The sequence below is a fragment of the Podarcis muralis genome, chromosome 2 (assembly GCF_964188315.1).
Source record: "Podarcis muralis chromosome 2, rPodMur119.hap1.1, whole genome shotgun sequence".
NCBI lineage: Eukaryota > Metazoa > Chordata > Lepidosauria > Squamata > Lacertidae > Podarcis > Podarcis muralis.
In genome coordinates, this window is record NC_135656.1 from 29,879,628 (window position 1) to 29,905,641 (window position 26,014).

Here is a 26,014-nt window from a genome sequence, read left to right on the forward strand (position 1 = left end):
AGAGGGAACAAGCTTGTTTTCTCCTGCTCTGGAGGGTAGGACTTATCATTATTTTATTTTTATTGTCGGAAACAAAAAGTACACGGGCTGTTCTGGAGCCTTTGCAGTTTGCATTTCAACTGGCTCTAAAGAGAGAGGAGGAAAAGGAGACTAGAGATGAAATTCATGCTTCAGGGAGAGGTTGATGCTCTGCTTATAGGAGGAGCCAGGCTCAGCCTCCAGTTAAAAGATCTTGGATAGAAAGGTTGGGAAAATTTGGTTCTCTTCCTCCCCATTTAATCTTCACAACAACCCTGAGAGACTGACTGGCCCAAGAACACCCAGTGAGCTTTCATGGCTGAGCAGAGCTTTTGAACCTTGGTCTCCCAGGTCCTAGTCCAATACTCCAACCACAATAGCACACTGGTTCTTTTTAAGATGCCACAAAATGCTGGTTTTGCTGCAGTACAGACACTGGAAAAGGTTAAGACCTTGGAGACCTGCTTTGGGCTTAATGGAACAAATAGCTTTTTGATTCAGTAAATGGCAATTACATGAGCTCATGAGCCTTGGCTTTGAAGAGGTAAAACAAAAGAGGCAGAATACTCCCCCTGTGCTTTATTATAACCCTCTTGTGACAGGTACAGATCATGCATGAGGAAATTTTTATTTTGGTTGGTGGCAATTGTCCCAGACAACACGGAAAGGAAGAATCCCTGCCAACATACCTGCAAACCGAGTCAGTCAGAAGCTCCACCTAGCTTGGAGAGGAAGGGAGGATCAAGCCATTGAAAAATCCACGATTGCAGAAGAAAGGAAAAGGAACGAGTGGGCGTCTCCAAAGCCAGCACTTAGCTAGAGAGACAGTGACAACCAGAAGAGCTACCTTTCCAATTCTCAAAAATCTGGACTCGAAGACAGTCCAGGGAAATTATAGACAATAGTTTGTTTGTTTTTAAAGAGGGAGGGTATCTGGTATATTGGGGGCGTGGGCAACCTGCAGCTCTCTGCCTAATTTCATGGGGGTGGCAAGAACTAAAAAACACAGAGAGGAGAAAGAGGTAGCAGAAAGGGAACGTGGTGCTCACCCCCACCAACAAAAAGGTTACCCACACTCACAGAATTTCCATCCTGGAAACCTTAACTTCGATTCAAGATGTATAGTGATTACGGAAAGGAACCTCTGCCAGTGCTTCTCATATTCTAGGGTTGAATTCTGGTATTAAAAGCAGATTTGGCTTCATCAGGTAATGGTTAGAATATTCCACAGGGATCTGTGCTTATAGCACAGTAAAAAGTTTACTTCAAGTCATTTGAGGAAGGTTTTAGTAGACCATCTCTTCCATTCCGCACAACGGTCCTCAGGCAATTGTTGTCTGCAGCCTTGCCTTAAATATGGTCTTGGGTATCAGAGACCCACAAGTATTTCAAGTACTCCAGGACAGTATTGCAGTAGTACAAAGCAGGGCCTGCAGTAAACTGTTGCAATGCATTCTCCCTCCAGTGCAGGATTCTAAACAGCCACTCCCTTCAAGCAGGTCAGTCCACTCCTTCCCTCTTTTCAGCTTTATGTTTAGTGGCTCTTGAGCATGTTCAGCCTTAAAACTGGGCAGGTTTGGTGGATTTTGACCCTTTAGGGTTCCCCCACAACTTTTTTTTCTAGTTTTTATTTTGCTAATTTTTAGCACAGTGGTACCTCCCCTTCTGCATCTCCGTAGACCCTTTGGGCTACATCTTTGATAACACTTGCCAGCTGAGTTTACCATTTAGAAGGAGCAATAGCAATGAACAGTCTTCTGTACAGTGGTGCCCCGCAAGACGAATGCCTCGCAAGACGAAAAACTCGCTAGACGAAAGAGTTTTCCGTTTTTTGAGTCATTCCGCAAGACGAATTTCCCTATGGGCTTGCTTCGCAAGACGAAACGTCTTGCGAGTTCTTGCGAGTTTGTTTCCTTTTTCTTAAAGCCGCTAAGCCGCTAATAGCCGCTAAGCTGTTAACAGCCGCTAAGCCGTTAATAGTCGCTAAGCCGCTAATAGCCGTGCTTCGCAAGACGAAAAAACCGCAAGACGAAGAGACTCGCAGAACGGATTAATTTCGTCTTGCGAGGCACCACTGTACTTACATATATAGAACGCATAGATTTGTGGGGTTTGCAAGGAAAGACTTGGACTCTGTGGATCACATACGTTACCCTTCCTTAACAGGCCTATTTATATATATTTTGAGGAAGATAGTTCCTTGGAAGTTATTCTGAATTTAATTATGAAGTATTTGTTTAGAGAGACTCAGAAAGTCTCTCAAACTTCTATGTGCGCATATACACATACACACGGAACAGGGTCTCAATGTACTTTTAACCAACTAACGTAGTTCAGTGTGCCTTAGTCCTTTTGTTCAGTCTTCAATCTTCAACCTTTAACCTTCAATCTTCTCTGATTTTTTAAAGAAATGAGTAACTGTTAGGGATTTATCTATAGGGCATGCATGCGGTACAGAGTGGCTGGAGCAACCCAGCAACATACTGTTACAATTTTTATTCTATCTTGAATCAACCTTTAATATAATCACTGCAACCTGCATTACATGCAATGTTGTTTACTATTTGCTCTTGTGCCTGTGCCTTATGCTGGGCGACAGCAGCACCGTATCCTCAAACTGCAGCAGTTTTTGGCCACCACCACCACCACCACCACCACCACCACCAGGATATCATCATGATCGTTAACCATTTGGGTGCTGGTAAAGCAAACTTGATGGCAACAAGAGAACAATCTGAATGCACCTGATAAAGAGCCAGTTGGATGCCTGGCCTGTTCTGAGCTTTTGAGAGGAAAGGTAAACGAATAGGAAGGAGAGATGGGAAAGATCTATGAGTAGTAGGGAGTGTGGCTTTGTGATCCCCCACCTTTTATCAAAGGCGAACCTTTTTAAAATTTTCTGCCACCAGTGAAATAGATCCAACACAAATGAGGGTAAAGTACAAGATTTAAGAAAAATATTTATTGAGAAGACAGACTTCCAAGAGGCAGAAAAAAAATTCATTTCAGACTTCAAATACAAACAGACTCTCTGTATTCCCTGAGTTCCTGTTGCAGCTGCCTTTCCCCAAAAAGGAGGGGTTTTTTTGTTCATAAGAGCTGCTCTTTCAGCAAGCAAGCAGCTTTTACAGCTTTCCTGTGGATGCACCACTACAAAAATAGAGCTGCATTTTAGTGCAATAAAATGAGGTCTTGTGCATAGAGAAATCCTTGCTCTGCCCAAAACAGGAGGGCAGGGGGACATGATTTGGAATGACTAACTCAATTGTCATGCTGTTTTCCCCTGAACGATTCTGCTCCCCAGGCCAGGAAAGTTTCCCTTCCACTGCCCTTAGTCCTGGATCACTACAGCCAATAGGAAGCTAACAATTGATTCAAGGGGAGCTGAGCTTGGTAGCCAATAAAGTGGGTGTTTGCAATGGCTTCTGTCTGCTTCTGTACCTGCTTGAGCAAATTTGCTCCATCTGGTCGTACCATTAAGGTGAGCTTCATCACAACAAAGCAGCATCTGTCTTCCCATGAACATTCTTTTTTCTCGGGGGGGGGGGGGGGGTGAGATATGAAAATAGCAGCCATGTGTCTTGAACTTCATCAGCATCCAAAAAGCAAAACCAAAGGCATCAAATATCTGTCTAAAATTAAGAATACAGAAAGTCCCTGAAGACTCTGACTATTCCCCTTCCAACAGACACTGAGCAACCTGTGACCCTCTAGATCTCTTGGACTACAGCTTCCATCATCCTTGACACCAGAAGGGTCACAGGCTCCCCTTCCCTTCCCTGCAGTGCCAGAGGAAAACAGGAAACAGTTCTTGCTGCTGAAAAGACAACTTTCTGACAATCACCAAAACAGAAAAGACAACTTTCTGACAAATCACCAAAACATTCCAGTGTCGCGTACAGACAGAATAAGGTGCATTGTTATCGTTGGTTTTTCATTCTTCTGTTGTGGTGCAGAGAAACTGGCGAGAGCTTTTCTTCTTTGCTCAGGACCAGGTGATGAGAAATGGCTCTCCCATCAGCAGGTGGAGTGGGATGGTAAGGATCTGAGGAAGCGACAAGGTAGAGTTAGTGACTTCATCCTGGAATCACAATGAAGGACAAAGCAGTCCAAGCTCAGGTGCTGGCTGATTCATGCTAATCTCCACTGAGACCTTGTGGGGCCATGGGCAATCTCACAAAGCAGATGGGAAGTTCTGCTGTCCCTTTCTTTGTGCTTGGGCTTCCGTGGCACACATGGTTCAAATGTGGCTGCTGCCCCATGTGGACACACCAGTTCATGCGACAGGCACCTCTAGACTGACAGCCTGTTGGCAGCCCTACAAGCTCCTGCAGGCAAGTACCCTGGATGGAATTCAGTGCAGCAGTAAGTGGGGTATGCATGCATGGAATGAGGTCCACTTGCACAGCAGTACTCTCCCCCTCCATGCCCACCTGTTCTGGAGGGTTGGGAGAAAACCAGAGCAGATTTAGGGAGGGTGGAGAATGGAGAGGAAGGAAATATCACTGTGTGAGTGGACCTCATCAGTTGAATCCCACCCAGAGAAGCTGCCATGCTTCTAAACCAAATCAACAATTGTCTTCTGAGTTATAAAGTCATGTATGGTCTACCCTGCAGCCATCTTAATTAATGCTGAGAATATTCTGTTTCCAAGGTGTAGCTGGATATATAAAGTAAAAACAAAACCAAAGCAAAAGAACATGTTCCCTTGATTTGCATTTTAATAGCATTTGCAACATTCAGAATGTTTGAGGAAGTTTCTAGATGGGTTTTGGGGAGCGGAAGAGAGGAACTGAAATACTGGGGCAAGTATTGGGAATCATGGGAGAAACCCAGGGAACCCAGGGTAGCCATGTTGTCCAATGTCCAGTTTATACTGTTGTTGCTTTATGGTATTTGTTTTGATTTATACATTTTGTATTTTGTTATGTACCGGCCCAGCAACTTCAGATTCAAGGGCAGAAACAGAAATCTAATAGGTAACTAATTCCCTGAACACTGCAAGCCCTGCTCAGATCAATTTGGCACTTTCAAATCTTTACTAGCATACTTTTAAAAAGCTGACTACAGTATATTCCATTGCTGAAATAGCTCATGCTGTCTCCCACAAAATGTCCTGCACCTTGCGGCCGTGTATAACCTTTCTGCAATCAATGCAAGCATGAAGAGGCATTAGCCTCCACCAACAGAGAAGTCCTTACCTTGGTGTCGGTGCGGTAGGAGAAGTCTGGGACAGGGACCCCATTTGCCAGGACACGCTGAGGAGGGCTGGGGACACCGAGAACTGCCACCTCTTTCAACAGCAGCCCATCTATTTGGCTATTGAGCTGCACAATCTCATTGACCAGCATGCCCTGTAGCCGTGGGGGAGAGAGGGAGGAGAATGACACGATACCACCACAAAACAGGTGCAGCCAAATGAAATCCCAGGCATTAGGAACAAAAGGAGCAACCTGTTTCTCCCAGAAACTCACATCTCTTGCCAGAAAGACAATCTGTGTGTAATCGCCCTTCTCAAAGGTCTGCAGTCCATCGCCATCATCCCAGAACAGGTCACCTCTTGCTACTCCTTCCAGGGTTAAAGCCACCACTAGGGACATCCCCTTTTTGCGGGACTCTGTAGTGGTGAAGGCAGGTTCCTGGAGAGAGAGGCAGTGGAGGAAGATGATAACCAGAACAGTAAAGCCCTGAAATATAGCTCACCCCCCCCCCCAGCAATATTATAAAAATATCCCTGCACCCCACTAATCATGCACACAAGAACACCCCGCCAAGAGAATCCTATGGCAGTACTTGGCTTAGTAGTTCTGTGTTGTTGTTTTTGACAAAGGCACTGGGTGGATTCAAAGACATAGGATGTCCAGGCAAGGTCGAAAGTGGTGGAATTAACTCACCTGCAAGGGTAAGATGTGACCTGCTCGTACATGGACATTGATAGTGTCAAGTGGAGCTGATAAGAGAACCCATTGTCCCTTGCTGTGTATGGCAGATCCCTGAAAAGCCAGATACAGGACCCATCATTAAGCAGGCATTTGAAATCCTGTGTGTGGTGTGTAAAGGCACAAAATGCACAAAGGCCGAGACATTGTGGATCACACACAGCTTGGCTGCTGCTTGACTGGTATCATGGCTCTCCGCCCTTTGAATGCTCCTTCCATTTTGCTGGTGTGCAGAAAAGGTTACACACACACACACACACACACACACACACACACACACACACACTGCCCTAAGCGCTGATGAGCTACCAAGCCTCTCTTTACTGCAGTTTAGCCAGCATTTGGATTGAGAATAAATACAGCAGCCCACTTCTGCATTGTCTAAAGGTTAATTTTCATCCACTCAGGATGATGATTCAGGCTACTGTCGCTTTAAGACAAGATTAGTCACTTGACAGTTTCAAGTCAAGCAAAATCTGAAATGTGACAAGTATTTGATCATTACAACCCACAGCGCCCAAAACAAGTATTTCTGGAGCCCATGAATGTGGCCAAGCCTGAAGGGCAAGTCATCTACCAGACACGTTGCAGAAAGATATCAGAAACCACGGCTTCTATAGAGTGGGCACAATAATGTTACGAAGGTGCGAGGTCAATGATGGCCACCTAGGTGAACTCAATTCTGTGAATGTCTAATCGAGACATATACTTCAGATACAGCTTGGACATCATGGGAAAGGCTCCATTTATTGAAGCTGAAAGGACCTGGAGCAGGGAACCAGCAACCTTCTCTGCCCACTGTGCTCCCAATTCCAGTGAAACGTCGCAGGCACTTGTGATCTTTCACAATTATAATAATAGTTTTATTATTTATACCCCGCCCATCTGGCTGGGTTGCCCCAGCCACTCTGGGCAGCTTCCAACACATATAAAAAAACATAATAAAACATCAGAATTAAAAAAACTCCCAATAGAGGGCTGACTTCAGATGTCTTCTAAAAGTTGTATAGTTCTTTCATCTCCTTGGCATCTGATGGGAGGGCATTCCACAGGGATAACAACAACAACAACAACAACAACAACAACAACAACAATAGTAATAATGGCGGCACTAGCCAGAGGAAGCAGCAACACTCACCGCCAAAAGGTTGTACCATGTGCCCGAAGGGAAGTAGCCGCTGACATGACTCTTCCCTGCCTCCAATACAGGAGTGATGAGAACCCCTGCTCCCCACATGAGCTGTCGGTCGACGTCCCACGTATTGGGGTCTTCTGGGAACCTGCAGAGAAGAGATTCACCCTCATATCACTCTGTATTGTATGGAATCAACAAACTTGATGTGATCAAGAAGCAAATTCCTCTGCCTCCAGCTCATAAACATTCTCTTTCATTTTTTCTGTCTCTCTCTCTCTCTCTCTCTCTCTCTCTCTCTCTCTCTCTCTCTCTCTCTCTCTCTCCCCTTTGTGGGTCAAATGGTTGCAAGGCCACAGATTCCCCACTGCACCTGACCCTTCCACTGCCAGCACAGCAGTCTGCTGACTCACTCCAGATAAAGGGGTCGGGCAACCGTCTCCCCTGCGGAGTGGGCCTTGTGAAAGAGGGTGTAGAGGTACGGCAACAAGGAGTAGCGCAGCAAGAAGGCTTTTCTCATGGCTTCTTGGGCCTCTTGGCTGAAGACATATGGTTCCTGGGGCTGCAAGATACAGGGAGAAAACATATTAGAAGCATCATGCCCCAAAGACTCCTGCAGAAAGAGGCATTTCCCAGGTTGCCAAGATCAGATTCAGAAAACATCTTTTCCCCCACATGTACCCTCCCCGATACCCAAACATCCTTTTCACCAGGAAGTTCAACACCTGCTGTGGGACACGGTGACACAGTGTTTCCCAGACTTGGTTCTCCAGCTGTTTTCGGACTACAACTCCCATCATCTCTAGCTAGCAAAACCAGTGGCCAGGGATGATGGGAACTGAAGGCCGAAAACAGCTGGAGACCCAAGTTTGGGAAACACTGCCTAACAGGAGTAGAATTGATGAGAGCTGAAATAAAAAGAGTAACCCTGAAGCCAAGGGTAGCTAACGCGGTGCCCTCTAAATGTTGTTGGGCTCCAACGCCCATCAGCCCCTGCTAGCATGGCCAACAGACACAGAGAGGTGGGATTTGGAGTCCAGCAACATCTGGAGAGCACCACGTTGCCAGCTCTTGTTTTAAGGCATGATCCCATAGGGCCCGTTGTGCCAGTAACAGAGCACATAAGACTGGGCACTTGTACCAACCGCAATCTGTGACACTACATCGACAGTAACAGTCGGTTCTAACTATTATGCTGCTGCTGCTGCTGCAAGCAGACCCGAAGATCCTTTACTACAAGGACCCCCATGGCCACTTTTGGTGCAACAGCGGCACGCAGAGGCAGAGCTCTGTAGCAAGCAGAGAGGGCAGAGGTCACTGCATGGGATGGAGTTACTTGCCACTGAGATGTGCAGCATCTTGAGGGCCACTGTGAAATCTACCGAACCAGAAAGTGAAAACAAATCCATGAATTATTGCATGGATGGAGAAAACGGGCAGGGGGGGATACTATTAAACCACGGTTAAGGCTGCAACCCTACATGCACTTACAAGGAAGAAAAAACAGCATGGAACACATTAGAACTTACTCCCGAGTAAGCATTGCCTTGAAAAATGACTCACTTCATGAGGTCCAGTTAATGATTTACGAGACTATAAAAAGAACAACTAAAAGAGTTGTGCATGCTGCACAATTCATACCATGCAAGCTGTGAATCTAACCATACAGAGACCTCCAGTTCCTTGCAGTTGCATAGCAGCGCCAAGACTACTGGGGTGATTCACCAGCTCAGTATTATACGGCCTTGTTTTTCAAGTTAAGTTGCCCTAACCTTTTCCTGGGGCTCCACACCTGATAGCGTTCTTTGCCACATTGCTTTTAAAACATTATCCGGCCAATTCCTTTATTACTTCTATGCCTGTGGCTATGACCACATCACTGCACACTCTTAAATGAACTTAGAGCACAGGACACTTCTAAATGAAGTGCATTTAGGTTTTGACTCTTACTTCCTACTCAGTATTGGAGGGGGCGGGAAATGGGGCCTTTGTCTGCTTTCTTCCAACAGCATGAAGCTGAATGTTATTTCACTGTTGCTTCACAAAAATGATTATCAGAACTTTTGGGGGGCAAGCTTCACAGGATGGGCTGTAGTGAGCAGAAGCCGATTCCAAAGATTAAACTAACTGGAAGTATTTGGGGGAGAAGGGGTGAGTTGTTCAACAAGCTACCTTTATGCTTGGTTCATGACACCAGAGACCAATCCAGATACAATGGTCCACCAGTCCCTTATCGTGGACCACTGAGTGATGCTCCTCTCTCCCAGAGACACACACCTTCTATCTGAACTCTATAAAACGTTTAATCCCAACCATGCTCCCCACCACCACCCCACACACAGCGTAAATATGTTACAAAGAGGGGGAAAGGCTTATCCACCGTCGCTTACCTTGTTTCTACGGTCGTTGTGGTTTCGCATGAAGGGGTAGAAGGCGCCCAGTTGGGTCCAGCGCACACAAAGCTCTTCTGACGTGTCACCCACAAAGCCACAGATGTCCGCGCCAACCAATGGCACGCCAAAGAGGTTAAAGAGCAGCACCGCTGAATGCAAGGCAAGGAAAATACATGGAACGACCTCTTCAGTGGCTCTGGGTGCAGGCACGATTCTACATGGGGTTTTTTGTGTTTGTATGTGTGTGATATTACACAGAATTCATCCCTGCTAGGGAATTCGGGACATGGGTGGTGCTGTGGGTTAAACCACAGAGCCTAGGACTTGGCCGATCAGAAGGTCGGCGGTTCAAATCCCGGCGATGGGGTGAGCTCTCATTGCTTGGTCCCAGCTCCTGCCAACCTAGCAGTTCGAAAGCACGTCAAAGTGCAAGTAGATAAATAGGTACAGCTCCGGCAGGAAGGTAAACAGCGTTTCCGTGCGCCAGAAGCGGCTTAGTCATGCTGGCCTCATGACCCGGAAGCTGTACGCCGGCTCCCTTGGCCAATAAAGCAAGATGAGTGCCGCAATCCCAGAGTCGGCCACGATTGGACCTAATGGTCAGGGGTCCCTTTACCTTTACCTTTACCTTTAGGGAATTCGCATCTCTAAGGCCAGGAACTTTCCTCTCTCATGGAGATCTGAAAGAACTCCAAAGCAGCATCTTTAAAAGCAGAACATGGCAAGTTCCCAGGACTGACTCCCCAAACATATTTACCTGGTATGGTATAGTATAAATGGTCCCAGGTGCTCATGACATCCCCAGTCCAGTGACCAGCATAGTGACCATGACCGGCAAAGGTGGAACGAGAGATGATGAATGGGCGCTTCCCTCGCACTTTCACCAAAGCACTGAGAACAGAAGGGAGGGGAAGTTGTGGGCAATGTCAGAAACTGACCCCTGTCCATCCAGAGCTTTGATCTTTCAATAATAATAATAAATTAATTTTTGTACCCCGCCCATCTGACTGGGTTGCCCCAGGCACTCTGGGCGGCTTCCAATACATATAAAAACATAGTATCAAACATTGAAAACTTCCCTATACAGGGCTGCCTTCAGATTTCTTCTAAAAGTTGTGTAGTTCTTTATCTCCTTGACATCTGACGGGAGGCCGTTCCACAGGGAGGGTGCCACTACTGAGAAGGCCCTCTGCCTGGTTCCCTGTAACCTCACTTCTCGCAGTGAGAGAACCACCAGAAGGCCCTCAGCGTTGGACCTCAGTGTCCGGGTTGAACAATGGGTGTGGAGATGCTCCTTCAGGTATATTGGGTCAAGGCTGTTTAGGGCTTTAAAGGTCAGCACCAACACTTTGAACTGTGCTCGGAAACATACCGGGAGCCAATGCAGGTCTTTCGGGACCTGTGTTATGTGGTCCCGGTGGCCGCTCTCAGTCACCAGTCTGGCAGCTGCATTCTGAATTGTAGTTTCAGAGTCACCTTCAAAGGTAGCCCCACGCAGAGCACATTGCAGTAGTCCAAGTGCTGGTGGAAGTGCTGATTTACTGCATCCCATGAGAAGATTCACAGGCAGAAGTTCAAACTCAAGGTGCTTGGCTCCAGCTTATCACCAGTGACAGACCCTTGAAAACCAAGATGAGACTCTGCAGCCAAGAGGCATACCACCTTTTGGGCAGGGTCCCCAAGGACTCTGCATGTCCTACTCACTCGTGTGACGCGATGGCTTCGGTCAACCCATACAGATTGTGCAGGTTGTAATGGGAGGACAGGTATTGCCTGCTGGAGGCACAGAGCGTTCGAGTCTTCAAGGATCCTCCTAGCACACCTATGTGGGGAACAGGGGCAGGCAAGGCAGAACGTGTGAGCAAAAAGGCCATCACCCAGGAGCTAGAAGGCAAGTGAAGAATTCTTGAGCACTCTTGGTCTCAGGAATCTTAGATCACTAGTGCCCAATTAGGAGCTCCTGCAGGCCGAAGGGAAAAAGGCAACACTTCTCAATACTTACAAGTCTCTTGAGCTTCACAGGGAGCTGCTGCTATAGGAATGGTCTAACCATCGGGAGCGACTGCTAGGACTCCTGCTTCAGGATCTGAACCAGGCCAAACAAGGATGAACTTGTTGCTCTTCAGTGCTCCTCATGCACACCAGCCCTGCACTAACTGGCATTCTGTGACTTGTGATTCCTTGACTGCTTTCATATAGTGCAGTGTGTGTAAATCATGGGTAGAGAACCTTAGGTCCTCCAGATGTTGCTGGACCAACTCCTACTATCCTTAACCATTAGTCTTGTTTTGCCCGGGGCCATAAGAAGCTCCCCATCCCTGGTGTACATCATGATTTTGTTAAATAGCTAATCCAGTGCTGCACAGTGCAGTGATCCAAGCAGAATTAACTGAAGGCCATGCTGTCATGAATATTCCCAAGTAATCATATTTGGAGATTCCTCTCCCCAACAGGTTTATTGATTTATCTTCTATTCCCAGATTCTCCAGTCCCACCCATCATTTACTAGCAAAGCCCCATCTTTGTAACCTTCTCTCTCTCTCTCACCTGGCACATAAGGGGGCTTCTCAAACTTGTTGCTGGGACAGTCTTCCAAGGAACCTTCCACAAAATTTGATGGCTCATTCATGTCCTAGAACAGGGGGTAGAAAGGAGAAGAATCTTGTTTCTCCATCAGTGTAGAAGCAAAGGGATTTTGAGGACTTTGCGCCTCCTCCGTTCAATGAACACGACAACACCAAAGTACTGGCCTAAGAAACTCACAATCCACATGCCATCAAAGGGCACCTGGTCATGGAAATCCTTGACCATGTCATGCCACCACTGCTGAGTCTCTGGGTTGGTGAAGTCAGGGAAGGCGGTGGGGCCAGGCCAGACCTGGAAGGTAAAAGGTAACAGGCGTCAAAAGCCATCGGGAAACCCTTGTGTGTCACAATGCTATGCTTACTTGCATCCTTAGAGCACTACTTGTGGCCCAGTTCTCCTGGAACCCCGTAAAAGATGGAACTAGAGGAAGGCCAATGAAGTAAGAAGGCACAGCAAAACCTGTCTAAGAGCAGAATCCTCTGTGGTTTCCAGGGGAATGGTGACTGCAAGTGTACAATCGCAGCCATATAGTGCGCTGAGTATAGTGTGCTGAGTTCGCTTTGCAATGCTACCAAAATGGAAGTCAGAGCCCTATGAACAAAGGAAGACATGGTCCATCCTATTGTCTCTCCTTGACCCATCCAGCTCAAGTATAATTAGAATATGAATCATGGGCTTTGATTTCACTCAAAAACACGCGCCATTCAGAGCAGACATTCTTTCATGGTCTGCCAAAGTTCAGGGCTCGGGCCCAGGACTAACCTCTCCAATCAGAGGCTGCCCTGTTGTATTTAAGATGAAGACCCCCCGCTTCAGTCCTTCGTCATAAGGCTTGTAACTCCCAGCGGGGCTGGAACTGCTGATACCTGCATCCTAAAAAGAGAACACAGTGAGACGCAGGCTAGGACATGAAAATGCAAGAAAGCATGGAATTCCACGACTTTTGAGAAGTTAGCAGGCCGATAAAACAGTATCTCTTGAAATGAAGTCTATCATTTCATAACTACTTCCATTTTCTAGGTCAGACCAGCAAGGCTGGAATCTCATACCTCAAGTCTCAAAAGAGTTAGGTCATATGTACCAGGGGATTTCTCAACATATAAATCTACAGATTTAAGAAAGAGAAGTCCTAGCAACTTGCTGCTTGCTTGTTGCATCTCAGAAAGCAGCCCAGACCAACAGCAGTAGCCTTAAACCAGGAGTGGAAAATAAATAACAATAACAATAATAATAATATTTATACCCTGCACATCTGGCTGGGTTTCCCCAGCCACTCTGAGTGGTTCCCAACAGAATATTGAAAGCACAATACAATATCAAACATTCCCTCATCCCTGACCACTAAATGGTGTTGGGAGTTCAAAAATATATGGGAAAATGCAGGTTTCCAACCTCCAGCTTAAACATTGTACCTAGGCTTAGAATCATTCAAGTTGTTTCTTACTGTAGGCCAGGAAAGTAGCCTCTAGATTGTTTGGACTGGTGGCCAATTGTCAGGGACGATTTGTGAGTCCCACATCACTTGGGTTGTGACAGGTTAGCTACTTCTACTCTAGAGCAGTTATCTTCAAACTTTTTGGATCCAGGACCCACTTTTAACCAGAACATGCACTGGGGGACCCATTTCTTAATGTTTTACCATATATTTGTATAGTGCTTGTGCTGGTGTCACGAACCACCTCAGATCAGTCTGCAACCTGGCCATAGTAATAATAATAATAATTAAAAAATTGTTTGTATCCCACTCTCTCCGGCTGAGGCCAGGCTCAGAGCGGCTAACATCATAAAAACAACACAATAAGCATAAAAACAGACATCAATTAATTAAAATACATCTTAAAATTAATTCAGACAAGCTTCTGAATAGGTCCCGACAGACCAGCGGACGATCTACGATGTGGAGAACCGGCCTTTGTGAAGTTCCCCATCGGTGGAAGAGCTCAGGCTTCATTAACTTACCACAATCATGACGTACCTCCGGCCATCGCGGTGGAAGTCGTTCACCATATCTGGCATATCCCCGAAGCCATCCTTGTTGAAAGTGAAATCTCTCCTAGCATCTGCATAATCCAGGTCGTTCCACTGCACATCCTGTGAAGTCCACAGATGGCGGCATTACTGAGCATACAGGCGGTTTCTCTGGCGCTCCGGCCCTGTTGTTCCCCACTGCTCAGTTACCATGGCTCTAGAAGCACATGAGGGAGAAGCTGTGTCCTGGAGAGGACTCCGGGAAGCCACGTACCAGGGGGAATCGTGCCGCTGTCATGTTCTTCACCACTTCCCGGGTGACATCCGTAGATGAGTATCCCCAGCGACACAGGTGGAATCCCAGGGCCCAGTAGGGGGGCATGAATGGATACCCTGAGGGAAAAAGGAATAGGTGGGGGCGGAGAGAAAGGGAAAGATACTCAGAGGCCTCCAACAACCAATAGCATCTCACAAATGCACCATGCAAGTAAACTTTCAATGAAACAGCCTCCAAGATTTGAAGAAATAAACTTCCTCATTCAAATGTTCTTTGGGAGATGGGTAAAAAAATCTAGCGTAAATATGTCTCCTTTAAAAATCTAAGACCGCCTCTTTTCTGTTGCAGCTAAGGCCAGGATTAGGAGCAAGGGGTCAGTCCCCATTCCAAATACTCATGGAAAGATTTTGATGGTTATGTTTATTGCATTGTAATAAATACAAATACAGTGGAAACTCGGGTTACAAACACCTCGGGTTACAGACTCCGCTAACCCGGAAGTAGTACCTCAGGTTAAGAAGTTTACCTCAGGATGAGAACAGAAATCATGTGCCGCAGCGGCAGTGGGAGGCCCCATTAGCTAAAGTGGGACCTCAGGTTAAGAACAGTTTCAGGTTAAGAATGGACCTCCGGAACGAATTAAGTTCATAACCAGAGGTACCACTGTAGAGCGGCCAGAAGAATTCCTTCAGGGGGCATAGAGGATTAAGGCAGCAGAGCTGGGCATCTCAAGCATAATAGTCCAGGGCTGCCTTATGTATTTTTCAGTGCATGAAGTACATCCATGTGGGAAAAGGGAAGCCCGTGTACAGATGATTATTATTTTTATTTAATAAATTTATATACTGCCCTATATATACTGCTCAAAGAGGCTTGGAAGAAGGGCAACAACAAAACAGTACAAAATCAACCATCAGAATTACAATTTCACAATAACAGCAATAATGAAACACCAATGTAATAACAACCATAATGGCATATAACAAAATAACATCTCGGTACTATAACTATAGCAACGTTGCACCTCCTAGCAGTAACAAAAAACAACAGGGGGGGTTTAAACAAGCTCTACCTCTCTTTTAGAGGGACGCGGGTGGCACTGTGGGTTAAGCCCCAGAGCCTAGGACTTGCCGATCAGAAGGTTGGCGGTTTGAATCCCCGCGATGGGGTGAGCTCCCGGTCCCTGCTCCTGCTAACCTAGCAGTTCGAAGCACAAAGTGCAAGTAGATAAAGAAGTACCACTCCGGTGGGAAGGTAAACGGCATTTCTGTGTGCTGCTCTGGTTCACCAGAAGTGGCTTAGTCATGCTGGCCACATGACCCGGAAGCTGTATGCCGGCTCCCTTGGCCAATAAAGCGAGATGAGCACCACAACCCCAGAGTCAGCCATGACTGAACCTAATGGTCGGGGTCCCTTTACCTTTTTTTACCTCTCTTTTAAATCAGAACCAGTGAAAGCAGTGAAGGTCCTGTGTGAGTGCCTGGAGGTGGTTGGAGGATGGATGGCGGCTAACAGATTGAGGTTGAATCCTGACAAGACAGAAGTACTGTTTTGGAGGGTAACTGTTCCCCTGAAGGACCAGGTGTGCAGCCTGGGAGTAATTTTGGACTCACAGCTGTGAGGCGCAGGTCAATTCTGTGTCCAGGGCAGCTGTTTACCAGTGCCGCCTGGTACGCAGGGTGAGACCCTACCTGCCTGCTGACTGTCTTGCCAGAGTGGTGCATGCTCTAGTTATCTCTTGCTTGGACTACTGCAACGCACTCTACATAGGGCTAACTTTGAAGGTGACCCGGAAACTGCAACTAATCCAGAATGCGCCAGCTAGACTGGTGACTGGGGTTGCCCCTTTTAATAACTTCCTAGCACCAACAGTGCACTACCTGAAGTTCAAAATAAAGAGGAGTGCCTATACAGAGAAAGGACAGGCTTGAATTATTGCAGCCCTGGCACTGGATGCTGGTCAGTGCCATTAAGGACAAAGCTGGAAGTTGCTCATAGCACTTCATAGGACCCACAACAGACCAGAGTGGTATTTTTGATGGCAGCAGTTTTGGGAGAGAAGGCACTTTGTCAAGTTATTAGCTAGCTTCTCATAAGGAAGAAAGCAAGTGCCTACCAATGACATCCATGTACTGCCGCACAACACTCTTTGGGTCTGGACCCAGGAAGACGTAGAAATCTAGGATACCACCAGTTGTTCTCCAGGTTAGGGCTGGACTGGGCTGGAGGATCACATCTGAAAGGCAGAAAGAGACATGGAAATGGTGGCCGAAGACCAAAGGCACATCCTGAAAACAGATTCCAAAATCTCGTTCCAGTAAGGTTGATCCAGTGAACTAGTGGCAATAAGCAGGGAGGGACCAGAGTCAGACCGAAAATAAAAATAAATTGGCTTTACCTAAACTGAAGCACATAAATGATGAAAATTTACAAATTCAGCAACCACTGAAAAATCAGAATAAAAATACATAAATTTATAAATGGTAAATGATATTAGACTGGGGAATAAAATTAATTAAATAAAGCAGGTATGCAAACCCTAAATTGCACCCTCCTAAAACTTTTACCAGTCTAATTTAGTTAATTTAGGTTACTAAATTCATAGCCTTATAGCAGTTTAATCTAAAGTGTAGTGGGGGGTGATGACCTTCACCATGCATGCAGATTTGCTCCCCAAATGGGGCTCAGGAACACTTCCCAATTTGGAGCCCAGATACACTGTCACGATTTTACCTTCACGGTTTACAGGCAACCCTCACCTTGCACCATCAGCTAAATCCCTCACCTCTCCAGCCTGATGTGCATTTTTGCCTGTAAATATGCTGACAGCATCAGCTTGCTGTTACACACTCACTACGCCGCCTGATCTGATCAGGACAGATGCACAATATTACATATAGATTCATCTTACATATAGATTTGTCTTAAAGGGAAAGGCTTACAACGTATTAGTCAGGCTGTGATCCTAAACACATCCTGAACAGTGGAGCTTCCCTGAGAGTAAGTTCCATGGAATACAATAGAATTTGCCTCTGAAAGAATGTGGGTGGTGCTGTGGGTTAAACCAGAGCCTAGGGCTTGCCAATCAGAAGGTCGGCAGTTCAAATCCCGGCGATGGGGTGAGCTCCCGTTGCTCGGTCCCTGCTCCTGCCAACCTAGCAGTTCGAAAGCACAAAGTGCAAGTAGATAAAGAGGTACCACTCCAGCGGGAAGGTAAACGGCATTTCTGTGCACTGCTCTAGTTCTCCAGAAGCGGCTTAGTCATGCTGGCCACATGACCTGTACACCGGGAGTACACAAGGGAGCAGTGCACCGGCTCCCTCGGCCAATAAAGTGAGATGAGCGCCGCAACCCCAGAGTTGTCCGCGACTGGACCTAATGGTCAGGGGTCCCTTTACCTTTACCTTTTACACATGCTGAGGATTGCACTGATGGGTAAGAAACTAAACTGCCACAGCTCCAAAAAAAAGAAAAGAAAAGAAAGTCCCAAAGCATTATAGAATGCTTGAAAAAATGACTATTAAATATATAGTATCCTGCATTTTAAATAAACAAGATGTAGGGCCCTTTGTAGAGGTAGATAGATATAAAGGAACAGAGAACACACTCTAAAGAGATACCTTACCCATAGCATTGCTGTTTAGCAAAAAGACTCCATGGGCCAAGCCGCCGTCTTCCATTGCCAGGTAGAAGGGGTGTGAGCCATACAGATTGACAGAGGGCTGAAAATGCAGAAACAGTGCATAGTCCACATTACACTACACAGCTAAGCCAGGTGTCAGGGACTGGACTGAAGGGGACAAGATGAATGGTGGAGATCACTCCCCCTTCTCCTGAAGCTTCCAGAGAAGAGGAAGGCAGTATTGAATTACAGCAGTGGTTTGAGGATGGTGACAGCTCAGAGACATGTGAACAGAAGAGTTGGGAGGTGTTGGAAGAAGAGAAGAGAAGAGGCAGAGCAGACAACTGACACATTATCATTGGAGAGTATTTCTGACCCCCCTTCTCCCAGAACCTGGCGATCGTTAAGAGTTCAAGAGCAAAAGATACAATTAGCCTCTGTCGGCCACCATAAGAGGAAGTATTGTCACTAGCAAGGGAAGGGGAAGGAGCTCAGCTGGAGCAACGTCATTAACGGGAGACAGACTGCATTCCTTGTCTCTCGCTGTGATGATTGAATACACTCACTAGTAAGAACTATTCTTTGTTTTCTCTGTTTCTCGCTGTCACTGGGGGGGGGGGGGAATTCCCCGAAGCTTGACACCAGGTTTAGTTAGTAGAACAGTGCAATGATGGATCTACGCTGTGGACAATAGCAGAATACTTCAGAACCTCACTGCCAGACTAGGTCAAATGATCCTTCCTGCACAAAGCACATCAGAAGTCAATGAGAGGATAAGGCATTCCTCAGGCAAATGGTCCTAGCAAGGCATATGATGGTGTGCATGCCCACAACTCCATACACACTACTAACCTATAACCTGCTGAAGAATTCTGGGTACTGAAGTCAGGTGAGGCATTGATAATTCTCTGCTGGAAATCCCAAGCTCCTTTCCTAGAACTACTTCTCCGGGAAGAAGGAAAGGACAGGTTTAACTGGATTCAAAAGCAGAAGGGACAAAGGTGAACTGCAACAAAAAGTTGTAGCGTAGAGTGCTCCTGTTGGGGGTTCCAGCCAAGCCATTTCCCATGCTTCTCCCCTCTGTCCTCTGGATACACAGCGCAGTGTGGCCTCTGAGCATGCCCAATCTGTATTGGGCTGTTGCTGCTTTTTGAGAGGCAGACTTCTGAAGTTTTTTCACCCCAGCCCTTCCTGAAACTCCCCATGACTTACTGTGGGCGTTATGTCCCGATTCCATAAGGTAACCCTGGTCCAATTGACATTCAGGATGAGCGAGGTCTGGTGCTCACCCAGCCCAGAGATGAAGCGCGATGGCAGGGAAGTGGAGATCTGCAGGAACTGGTCTGCGTAGAACAGGGGAGCCACGGTGGTATTGATCCTATTTGAGGGAGAAAGTGGACAATCCCACTAAGCAGACTGCAATGAATTTGCCTTTTCTAGATCTCTGTTCCACTAACCACTCCCAAAGCCTACACCCACCCACACAACTTCCAATGGATTTGTTGACCACATGGCCAGAGCACATGAGCACTGTGTAGCTCAGTTGGCCATAGGAGGCTATTGCTTGTCTGAATTCACTGTGAGAACAAGGAGAAAGAAGCCCCTGAACCAGACATTAGGAACATAAGGAACTGCCTTATACAAGTCCACCTAGCTCAGTGTTTTCTGCCTGACTGGCAGAGGCTCTCCTCCATTTCAGGCAGAGATGTCTCCAAGCCCTACCTGGAGATGCTGGCAATTTCACCAGGGACCTCCTGCCTGGAACACAGATGCTTCACCACCGAGTCCAGCCTAAAAGTGTTAGAAATCCGTGATTGCAGTCATGGGATTGTTGTCTTTCACATGACAGTGTATGTTTTGACTCCACAGAGTGGGAAGTGACGGAGACAGGATGTTTGTGTTACTGTGTTCCTTGAAGTGGGACTATTGTCCTTTGTTCCTTTTCTCTTTGCTGTCTGATGCTAGAGAGAGAGGGAGCCATGTTGCAGTGCTCTGTGTGTGTTTATATGTAAATAAAGTAGATTAGCCAAAATGCTGAGTTGCTGAGGTCTGTTACGCAAGCTGCGAAGACTGTGCGGATCCCTAAGTGTGCCGATGTCTGTTGGCATCAGTCGCTGTGATGTTCGGGCTGGAGAAAGCTTTTGAAGCTCCCCAACGATCGACTAGGAGGGAGAGAACATGCCAGTCGGGCATGTGTCTCTGCAGGGTCCTACTCAAGTGTAGGTCAAGCTCCTGGCAATTCCACTTTAGCATTTCTCTGGTTCCCACTGCCCTAGCACACCTGTGAATAATGTCACCACATTCCCTGAATGCAGAAAAGGACCTTTCAAGCTCTGTCTCACCAGAAAAGCAGAAGGTCAAAAAGAGGAAGTGCTTTAGCCCAGAGATATAAATACTACAAAGAGCTCTAACCACTGGAGGCTGCTTCTCATAACAGTATTTGCTTAAGGTGCACACTTAAAAGAGGCTACATTTTCAGATATCAAGTTATGTGCAAATGACTCCAATTCATGTCTGCAAAAACACACATCAGTCAGGCACACACACACATCAGAGAGTTGGTAATGTCTGAAGTGCCACCTTAGGTAGATTCTTGGATATAAACCCTGGATTACTCATATGTAGTATGGCAAATGGCCCTGGGGGCAGCCTGTCAGTGGAAGCTTTCTACTTGTGCATCAGGGTGAGCTCCCTTCCCCTGTGTGACCCCTGAAATTGGGGGTCGAGTATAATCATAATACTATTATGTATATAGTACATTAAATGATTTACCCCATGGAAAATATGTACATTATCCTATATATTAAACATAATACATAATTTACCCCATGAATATCCTTGAATATACTAGTACCTATAATTTTACATGAAAGGGACGCGGGTGGCGCTGTGGGTTAAAGCCTCAGCGCCTAGGACTTGCCGATCGAAAGGTTGGTGGTTCGAATCCCCGCGGCGGGGTGCGCTCCCGTCGTTCGGTCCCAGCGCCTGCCAACCTAGCAGTTCGAAAGCACCCCCGGGTGCAAGTAGATAAATAGGGACCGCTTACCAGCGGGAAGGTAAACGGCGTTCCGTGTGTGCTGCGCTGGCTCGCCAGATGCAGCTTGTCACGCTGGCCACGTGACCCGGAAGTGTCTGCGGACAGCGCTGGCTCCCGGCCTATAGAGTGAGATGAGCGCACAACCCTAGAGTCTGGCAAGACTGGCCCGTACGGGCAGGGGTACCTTTACCTTTACTTATAATTTTACATAATACACAACTGTTTATTGTGCATAATATTCTATACCATACGACTATTAAATACGTATTATTAACCTATATATCTGATTTAAGAAAGTTATATCTATCTCATGCATTATTATTTTTAAAATATATTTTATTAATTTATTTACATCATAGTCCACAACAACTCATACATACAAACAAACCCACCACCATGGACAATTTAATTATCAAAATTAAACTCCTATCCCCTTACATAAAGAAAACAAACATAAAAATAAAAGACTTCCTTTATCCTGTAAATGACCTCCTTATTTACTTCTGGTATACTGTTTCTTTTATATGTGACTATTACAATTTTTCCTAGTTATGACTTAAAAAACCGCAAAGTCTCCTGCAGAAATTAATTGAAACAAGTCCAGGTATATATTTTGGGGCACTGTTTGGTTAAAGTATTCTCTGCATTTCCCCCATTCTTTTTGAAATTCTTGTCTGGGTTGTAAACACTCATGGCTATCCACTAACTACCCTCCATAATCTTAAAAAAGGTAAAGGTAAAGGTACCCCTGCCCGTACGGGCCAGTCTTGACAGACTCTGGGGTTGTGCGCCCATCTCACTTAAGAGGCCAGGGGCCAGCGCTGTCCGGAGACACTTCCGGGTCACGTGGCCAGCGTGACAAAGCTGCATCTGGCGAGCTGGTGCAGCACACGGAAACGCTGTTTACCTTCCCGCCAGTAAGCGGTCCCTATTTATCTACTTGCACCCGGGGGTGCTTTCGAACTGCTAGGTTGGCAGGCGCTGGGACCGAGCAACGGGAGCTCACCCCGCCGCAGGGATTCGAACTGCCGACCTTTCGATCGGCAAGCCCTAGGCGCTGAAGCTTTTACCCACAGCGCCACCCGCGTCCATAATCTTACATTCAGCCATTACCTGAAATATTTCTAGTAAACATGGAAGTGCATTTTATACCCGGTTATTTATTAATCTGGCATATCACGTGAGAATCATCAACCCCTGTATATAAGCCCCCCCCCCCCTAGTAATCACGCCCATAACTTGAGGTTGCATCACTTTCCCCAAGGCCTCTGGTTGTTAGGTCAGGACCATCCTACTCTCCATCACCACTTTCTCATCTTTTCCAAGGCCTCTGGTTAACGGGTTAGTTCCGCTCGTGCATAACTAGTTTTCCTGTCGGCTGGTATTTTTTATTTCTCTTTCCCTTCAGATCACACTATGTGGTGGGGAGAGGAGGGATCGTTCTGTCTGGCAAGCTGCAATGCTTGCACAGACGGAATGACTGAAGAAGCATGATGTTGAATTCTATATATTAGCTACAACATGGGTCTCAGACAGGTCAACTGCCTTCACCCCCACATGCTCTCATTCCTGTTATTTTCCTACAGCTTTTCAGGCTCTGTTTGACTGATGCTCTTGGCAGCAAGCAGACAGAAGGAGAACATTTGGGTAAAGAAAATCAGGAGTAACTTACAGAACCTGCCCACTGGATTTTCGGACAACAACAAGGCCAAATGGATCATCAGAGAACTGTACAGAGTACAGTGTTGAGGGCGCCCGGTTGCTCGTTTTTGGGGTCTCTAAAGGGACTTCATAGCGCTTGTTAACTGGATCCTTAAGCTGTGTTGGAGAAGACAATTGAAACAGCATTACAGGGTTGACTTAAGCCATAGTGAGCCTATGAAGAGATTCCTGCATCAGAAATAGAGATGCTGCAAATCAGAGAAGTCTAGCCAGGCTGTCAGGAACTTAGCATCTATAGTGAAATTACTTGAGAGAAGTAGGGGGTGGGAAAAGATCATTCATGAATTTCGGGGTGGGCATGTCCTGGTCAGAGTATGAGTCAAAGGAACCAGGTGTTTTTCATGAAACAACTCATCCCTCCACCCCCAATTCAATTAGCAAAATATTTGACTTTATATACAGTACCGATTTATTACATCCCTTAGCCACTGATTTGATCCAAGTAGCAAAATACCCCAATTTTCACCTGATTTTGATCATTGTATATTCTCCTGGAGTGCTATAGGCCCACTTGGTTTTTGATGTTGTTTTGAAATATTACGCTGAGATTTTTGTGCTGTTTGGGTGTGTGTGTGTTTTTAATTACATCTCACTGCATGTATAATATGCAATTTGCAAGTTGCTCTGCAAAGATCTTATTTTCTTGATGAGCAGTATACAAATGAAATGAAATAGGCACAGTCCCTACTCACCGTGAAGTGAAGCCTACCCTCCGTCTCAAAGATCACATCCAGCTGCAAGGTCATTATGTCGTCTGGCATGAAAGTGGGCACACCACGGGTTAAGTGGGCAGTGTAGCCACTTTCAGTGGTGGTCAGGTTTGCTAGCTTGTAACTAGGGTAGCTAGGAGGGAAGAAGCACCACGGCTGCAAAATAGCAGGGCCCTTGGGCAAAACAGGGACATAACAACAGCCCCGGGCTTGGCATTCTTCTTGAGAGAGCAGCTTTTCTGGAGCACAGTCAAAGCGGCTGTCTGGAGGAACGTTGCACTGTGGCTGTGCGATGAACCCTCTGGGGAATTCCGGTCGTTCTATGGGTTTCCGTTTCACGTCCCTGCATTTATGATGATCTCTGCAGGCGCTCGCTGCTTCCGGAGCAGCTCCAGGGCTCAAGGTATCATGGACCGCAGAAACACCAAGTATAACAGTTGCAGCTGTGATGCCAGAAGCCCACAGAATCATGCAGAGACCCTTCCACTTAGGCTTCTCCGTCAGTGGCATAGCAGACTTTCGGGAGACAGGCAGGTGTGCCCTCCTTAGCCGGCATAGGATTGGTTAAGGCATCCACCTGCGGGAGAACATGCAAGACAAGGAACTTAAAGACTTTCTGCAGGCTGCATTGCCCAAGAGTCCTATTGTGTAGTCAAAAGTTCCCAGTCTGCTTCTTGGCATTCATTAGTTTTATCTGACTGAAGGACCCAGCAAGTCAGTTCTATACAATAGCCAATAGAGTGCATTCCTGCCTAACCCCCCCCTCTGCCTAATGCTGCCTCCAAACAACTTAATGGGCCCCCAGACACCCCTTTGAGGGTTCACTAGACTACTCACATTCATGGATTAGGGTTAAAATGGAGCATTCATTCATGGGTGTAACATAGCTGTCAACTTTTCCCTTTTCTTGCTAGGAATCCTATTAGGAATAAGGGAATTTCAGATATGGGGTGTAGCGGGGGGGGGGGGGCAGCAGCCTCCCCTCAATCAATAAAAATCCATAGAAATCTGAGGTCCTGCCCCACCCCACCCCATAAAACCTGGCTACGCCCATGCATTCATTCTAGTTTGGTGGACTCCATTCTGCCTGTGATTAAGTATAAGTCCTATGCTCCCTTCTTTTTTCCTCTGGAGAAAATGGGGTACAATTCTATATGGGAACTATCACAGTTCCAAATACTACCTGTTTTCTGGCAAGATTCCGTGTCTAAGAGCTCTGCAGCAGGCAGAAAAACAGAATGTGTGGCTTTTAATAGCACATACAGTACAGTACTGCTATTATACAGTGAAAGGAGGCACGTTTTCCCTGTTTTTTTTGAGCAGTTAAAATGCACGGGAACCCTGCAAATAACCTAAAAAATGGTGACATTACGTATTTAATAAAATACCGACTTCGGAATTTTTCTCGTGAGTCAACACTGCTAACTTTGTTTTTTGTGTAATAAAAATTACAGTATGGGAACCCTTGAAAATCTCACAGTGCTTGATCTCCGAATAAGATTCTTCAGCTTACTCTACCAGGCTTGCAGAACGGGGTGGGGGACACCCAAATATATCCTGACCATTTCCCCCTGCAAAACTTCACTCACCGCCGGCTCAGAAACGCCATCAGCCAGTCATACAGTACTCGAGTCCAACAAGAATATTCCGGGTGGGTGGGGGAAATCACAACAGTCACGTGAACAGTTGATCATGTGACTTCCCCCTAGTTTGTCTTTCGGCTTCTCTTAAAGCAAGCTCCGTAGACTAAAGTGAGGGTAGAGTCTGTTGTTGTTACTTGAGGCATCACACACACACACACACACACACACACACACACACACACACACACACACACACACACACACATGATGCCTCAAGTAACAACAACAGACATATATATATATATATATATATATATATATATATATATTTGCTTTCGTAGATTTTCACGGGTACAGGAATGCAGGTTTTGGTGTCCTCGGGTGTCTTCCCGTGTAAAAGTTGGGGTGTCTAGGCGACGTTTCGACGAGTGAGACCTCGTCGAAACGTCGCCTAGACACCCCAACTTTTACACGGGAAGACACCCGAGGACACCAAAACCTGCATATATATATATATATATATATATATATATATATAGGGAAAGATTCTCCTGGACTCAAAAGAGTTTTCTCAGGGAAAATATGGATTCGGATTTGTACCCGAATTCATCAAACTATGTAGAACTTCAGCCTCGAACACGCACACACAGCCACCACCCTGGGGAACAAAAATAAGCAAGAAAAACCTGATAGGAAATGATCGAGGCCGCTCCTGAACTTTGGTATCTTCTAGACCTAAAGGTAAAGGTAAAGGTACCCCTGCCCGTACGGGCCAGTCTTGACAGACTCTAGGGTTGTGCGCCCATCTCACTCTATAGGCCGGGGGCCAGCGCTGTCCGGAGACACTTCCGGGTCACGTGGCCAGCGTGACAAAGCTGCATCTGGCGAGCCAGAGCCGCACACGGAAACGCCGTTTACCTTCCCGCTAGTAAGCGGTCCCTATTTATCTACTTGCACCTGGGGGTGCTTTCGAACTGCTAGGTTGGCAGGCTCTTCTAGACCTAGAGAGATTCATTTAGTCGGAAAG

At 46.4% G+C, this 26,014-nt stretch overlaps 2 protein-coding genes across 4 annotated transcripts in view; one reads left to right on the plus strand and one right to left on the minus strand.

Moving 5' to 3' along the window:
• TBC1D16 (TBC1 domain family member 16) overlaps nucleotides 1-26,014 on the plus strand; it is a 138,328-nt gene that overhangs the window by 19,688 nt on the left and 92,626 nt on the right. The gene's annotated exons all lie outside the window — the stretch shown is intronic.
• Nucleotides 2,966-25,092, minus strand: GAA (alpha glucosidase). Of its 3 annotated transcripts, XR_013391804.1 has the most exons (21): nucleotides 24,994-25,092; nucleotides 23,387-23,981; nucleotides 22,645-22,790; nucleotides 19,148-19,313; nucleotides 17,939-18,035; nucleotides 16,430-16,549; nucleotides 14,311-14,429; nucleotides 14,028-14,159; nucleotides 12,831-12,941; nucleotides 12,246-12,359; nucleotides 12,030-12,114; nucleotides 11,187-11,304; nucleotides 10,240-10,373; nucleotides 9,480-9,631; nucleotides 7,503-7,651; nucleotides 7,096-7,237; nucleotides 5,913-6,011; nucleotides 5,493-5,657; nucleotides 5,220-5,372; nucleotides 3,881-4,063; nucleotides 2,966-3,847 (listed from the first exon to the last, which is right to left on the minus strand). XR_013391804.1 is itself a non-coding variant. In XM_028714886.2 (20 exons), exons 2-20 carry the CDS (start codon nucleotides 23,912-23,914, stop codon nucleotides 4,004-4,006), a joined length of 2,790 nt encoding a protein of 929 aa, XP_028570719.2. In that variant the 5' UTR covers nucleotides 23,915-23,981; nucleotides 24,994-25,092; the 3' UTR covers nucleotides 2,966-4,003. The 3 variants fall into 3 exon arrangements, 2 of the variants coding, with proteins under 2 accessions (XP_028570719.2, XP_077780217.1); XM_028714886.2 differs by having other exon boundaries at nucleotides 2,966-4,063; XM_077924091.1 differs by lacking the exon at nucleotides 5,913-6,011 and having other exon boundaries at nucleotides 2,966-4,063.

What these genes read in the sequence shown, in the direction of transcription:
- GAA (XM_028714886.2), bottom strand. Translation starts at nt 23,914, where the DNA reads ATGCCACTGACGGAGAAGCCTAAGTGGAAGGGTCTCTGCATGATTCTG. An exon ending in GGCAGCCTCTGATTGGAGAG is followed by an intron (nt 12,360 to 12,830) that starts GTTAGTCCTGGG and finishes TTTACCTTCCAG; the next exon opens with GTCTGGCCTGGCCCCACCGC. An exon ending in ACAACGACCGTAGAAACAAG is followed by an intron (nt 7,652 to 9,479) that starts GTAAGCGACGGT and finishes TGTATCTTGCAG; the next exon opens with CCCCAGGAACCATATGTCTT.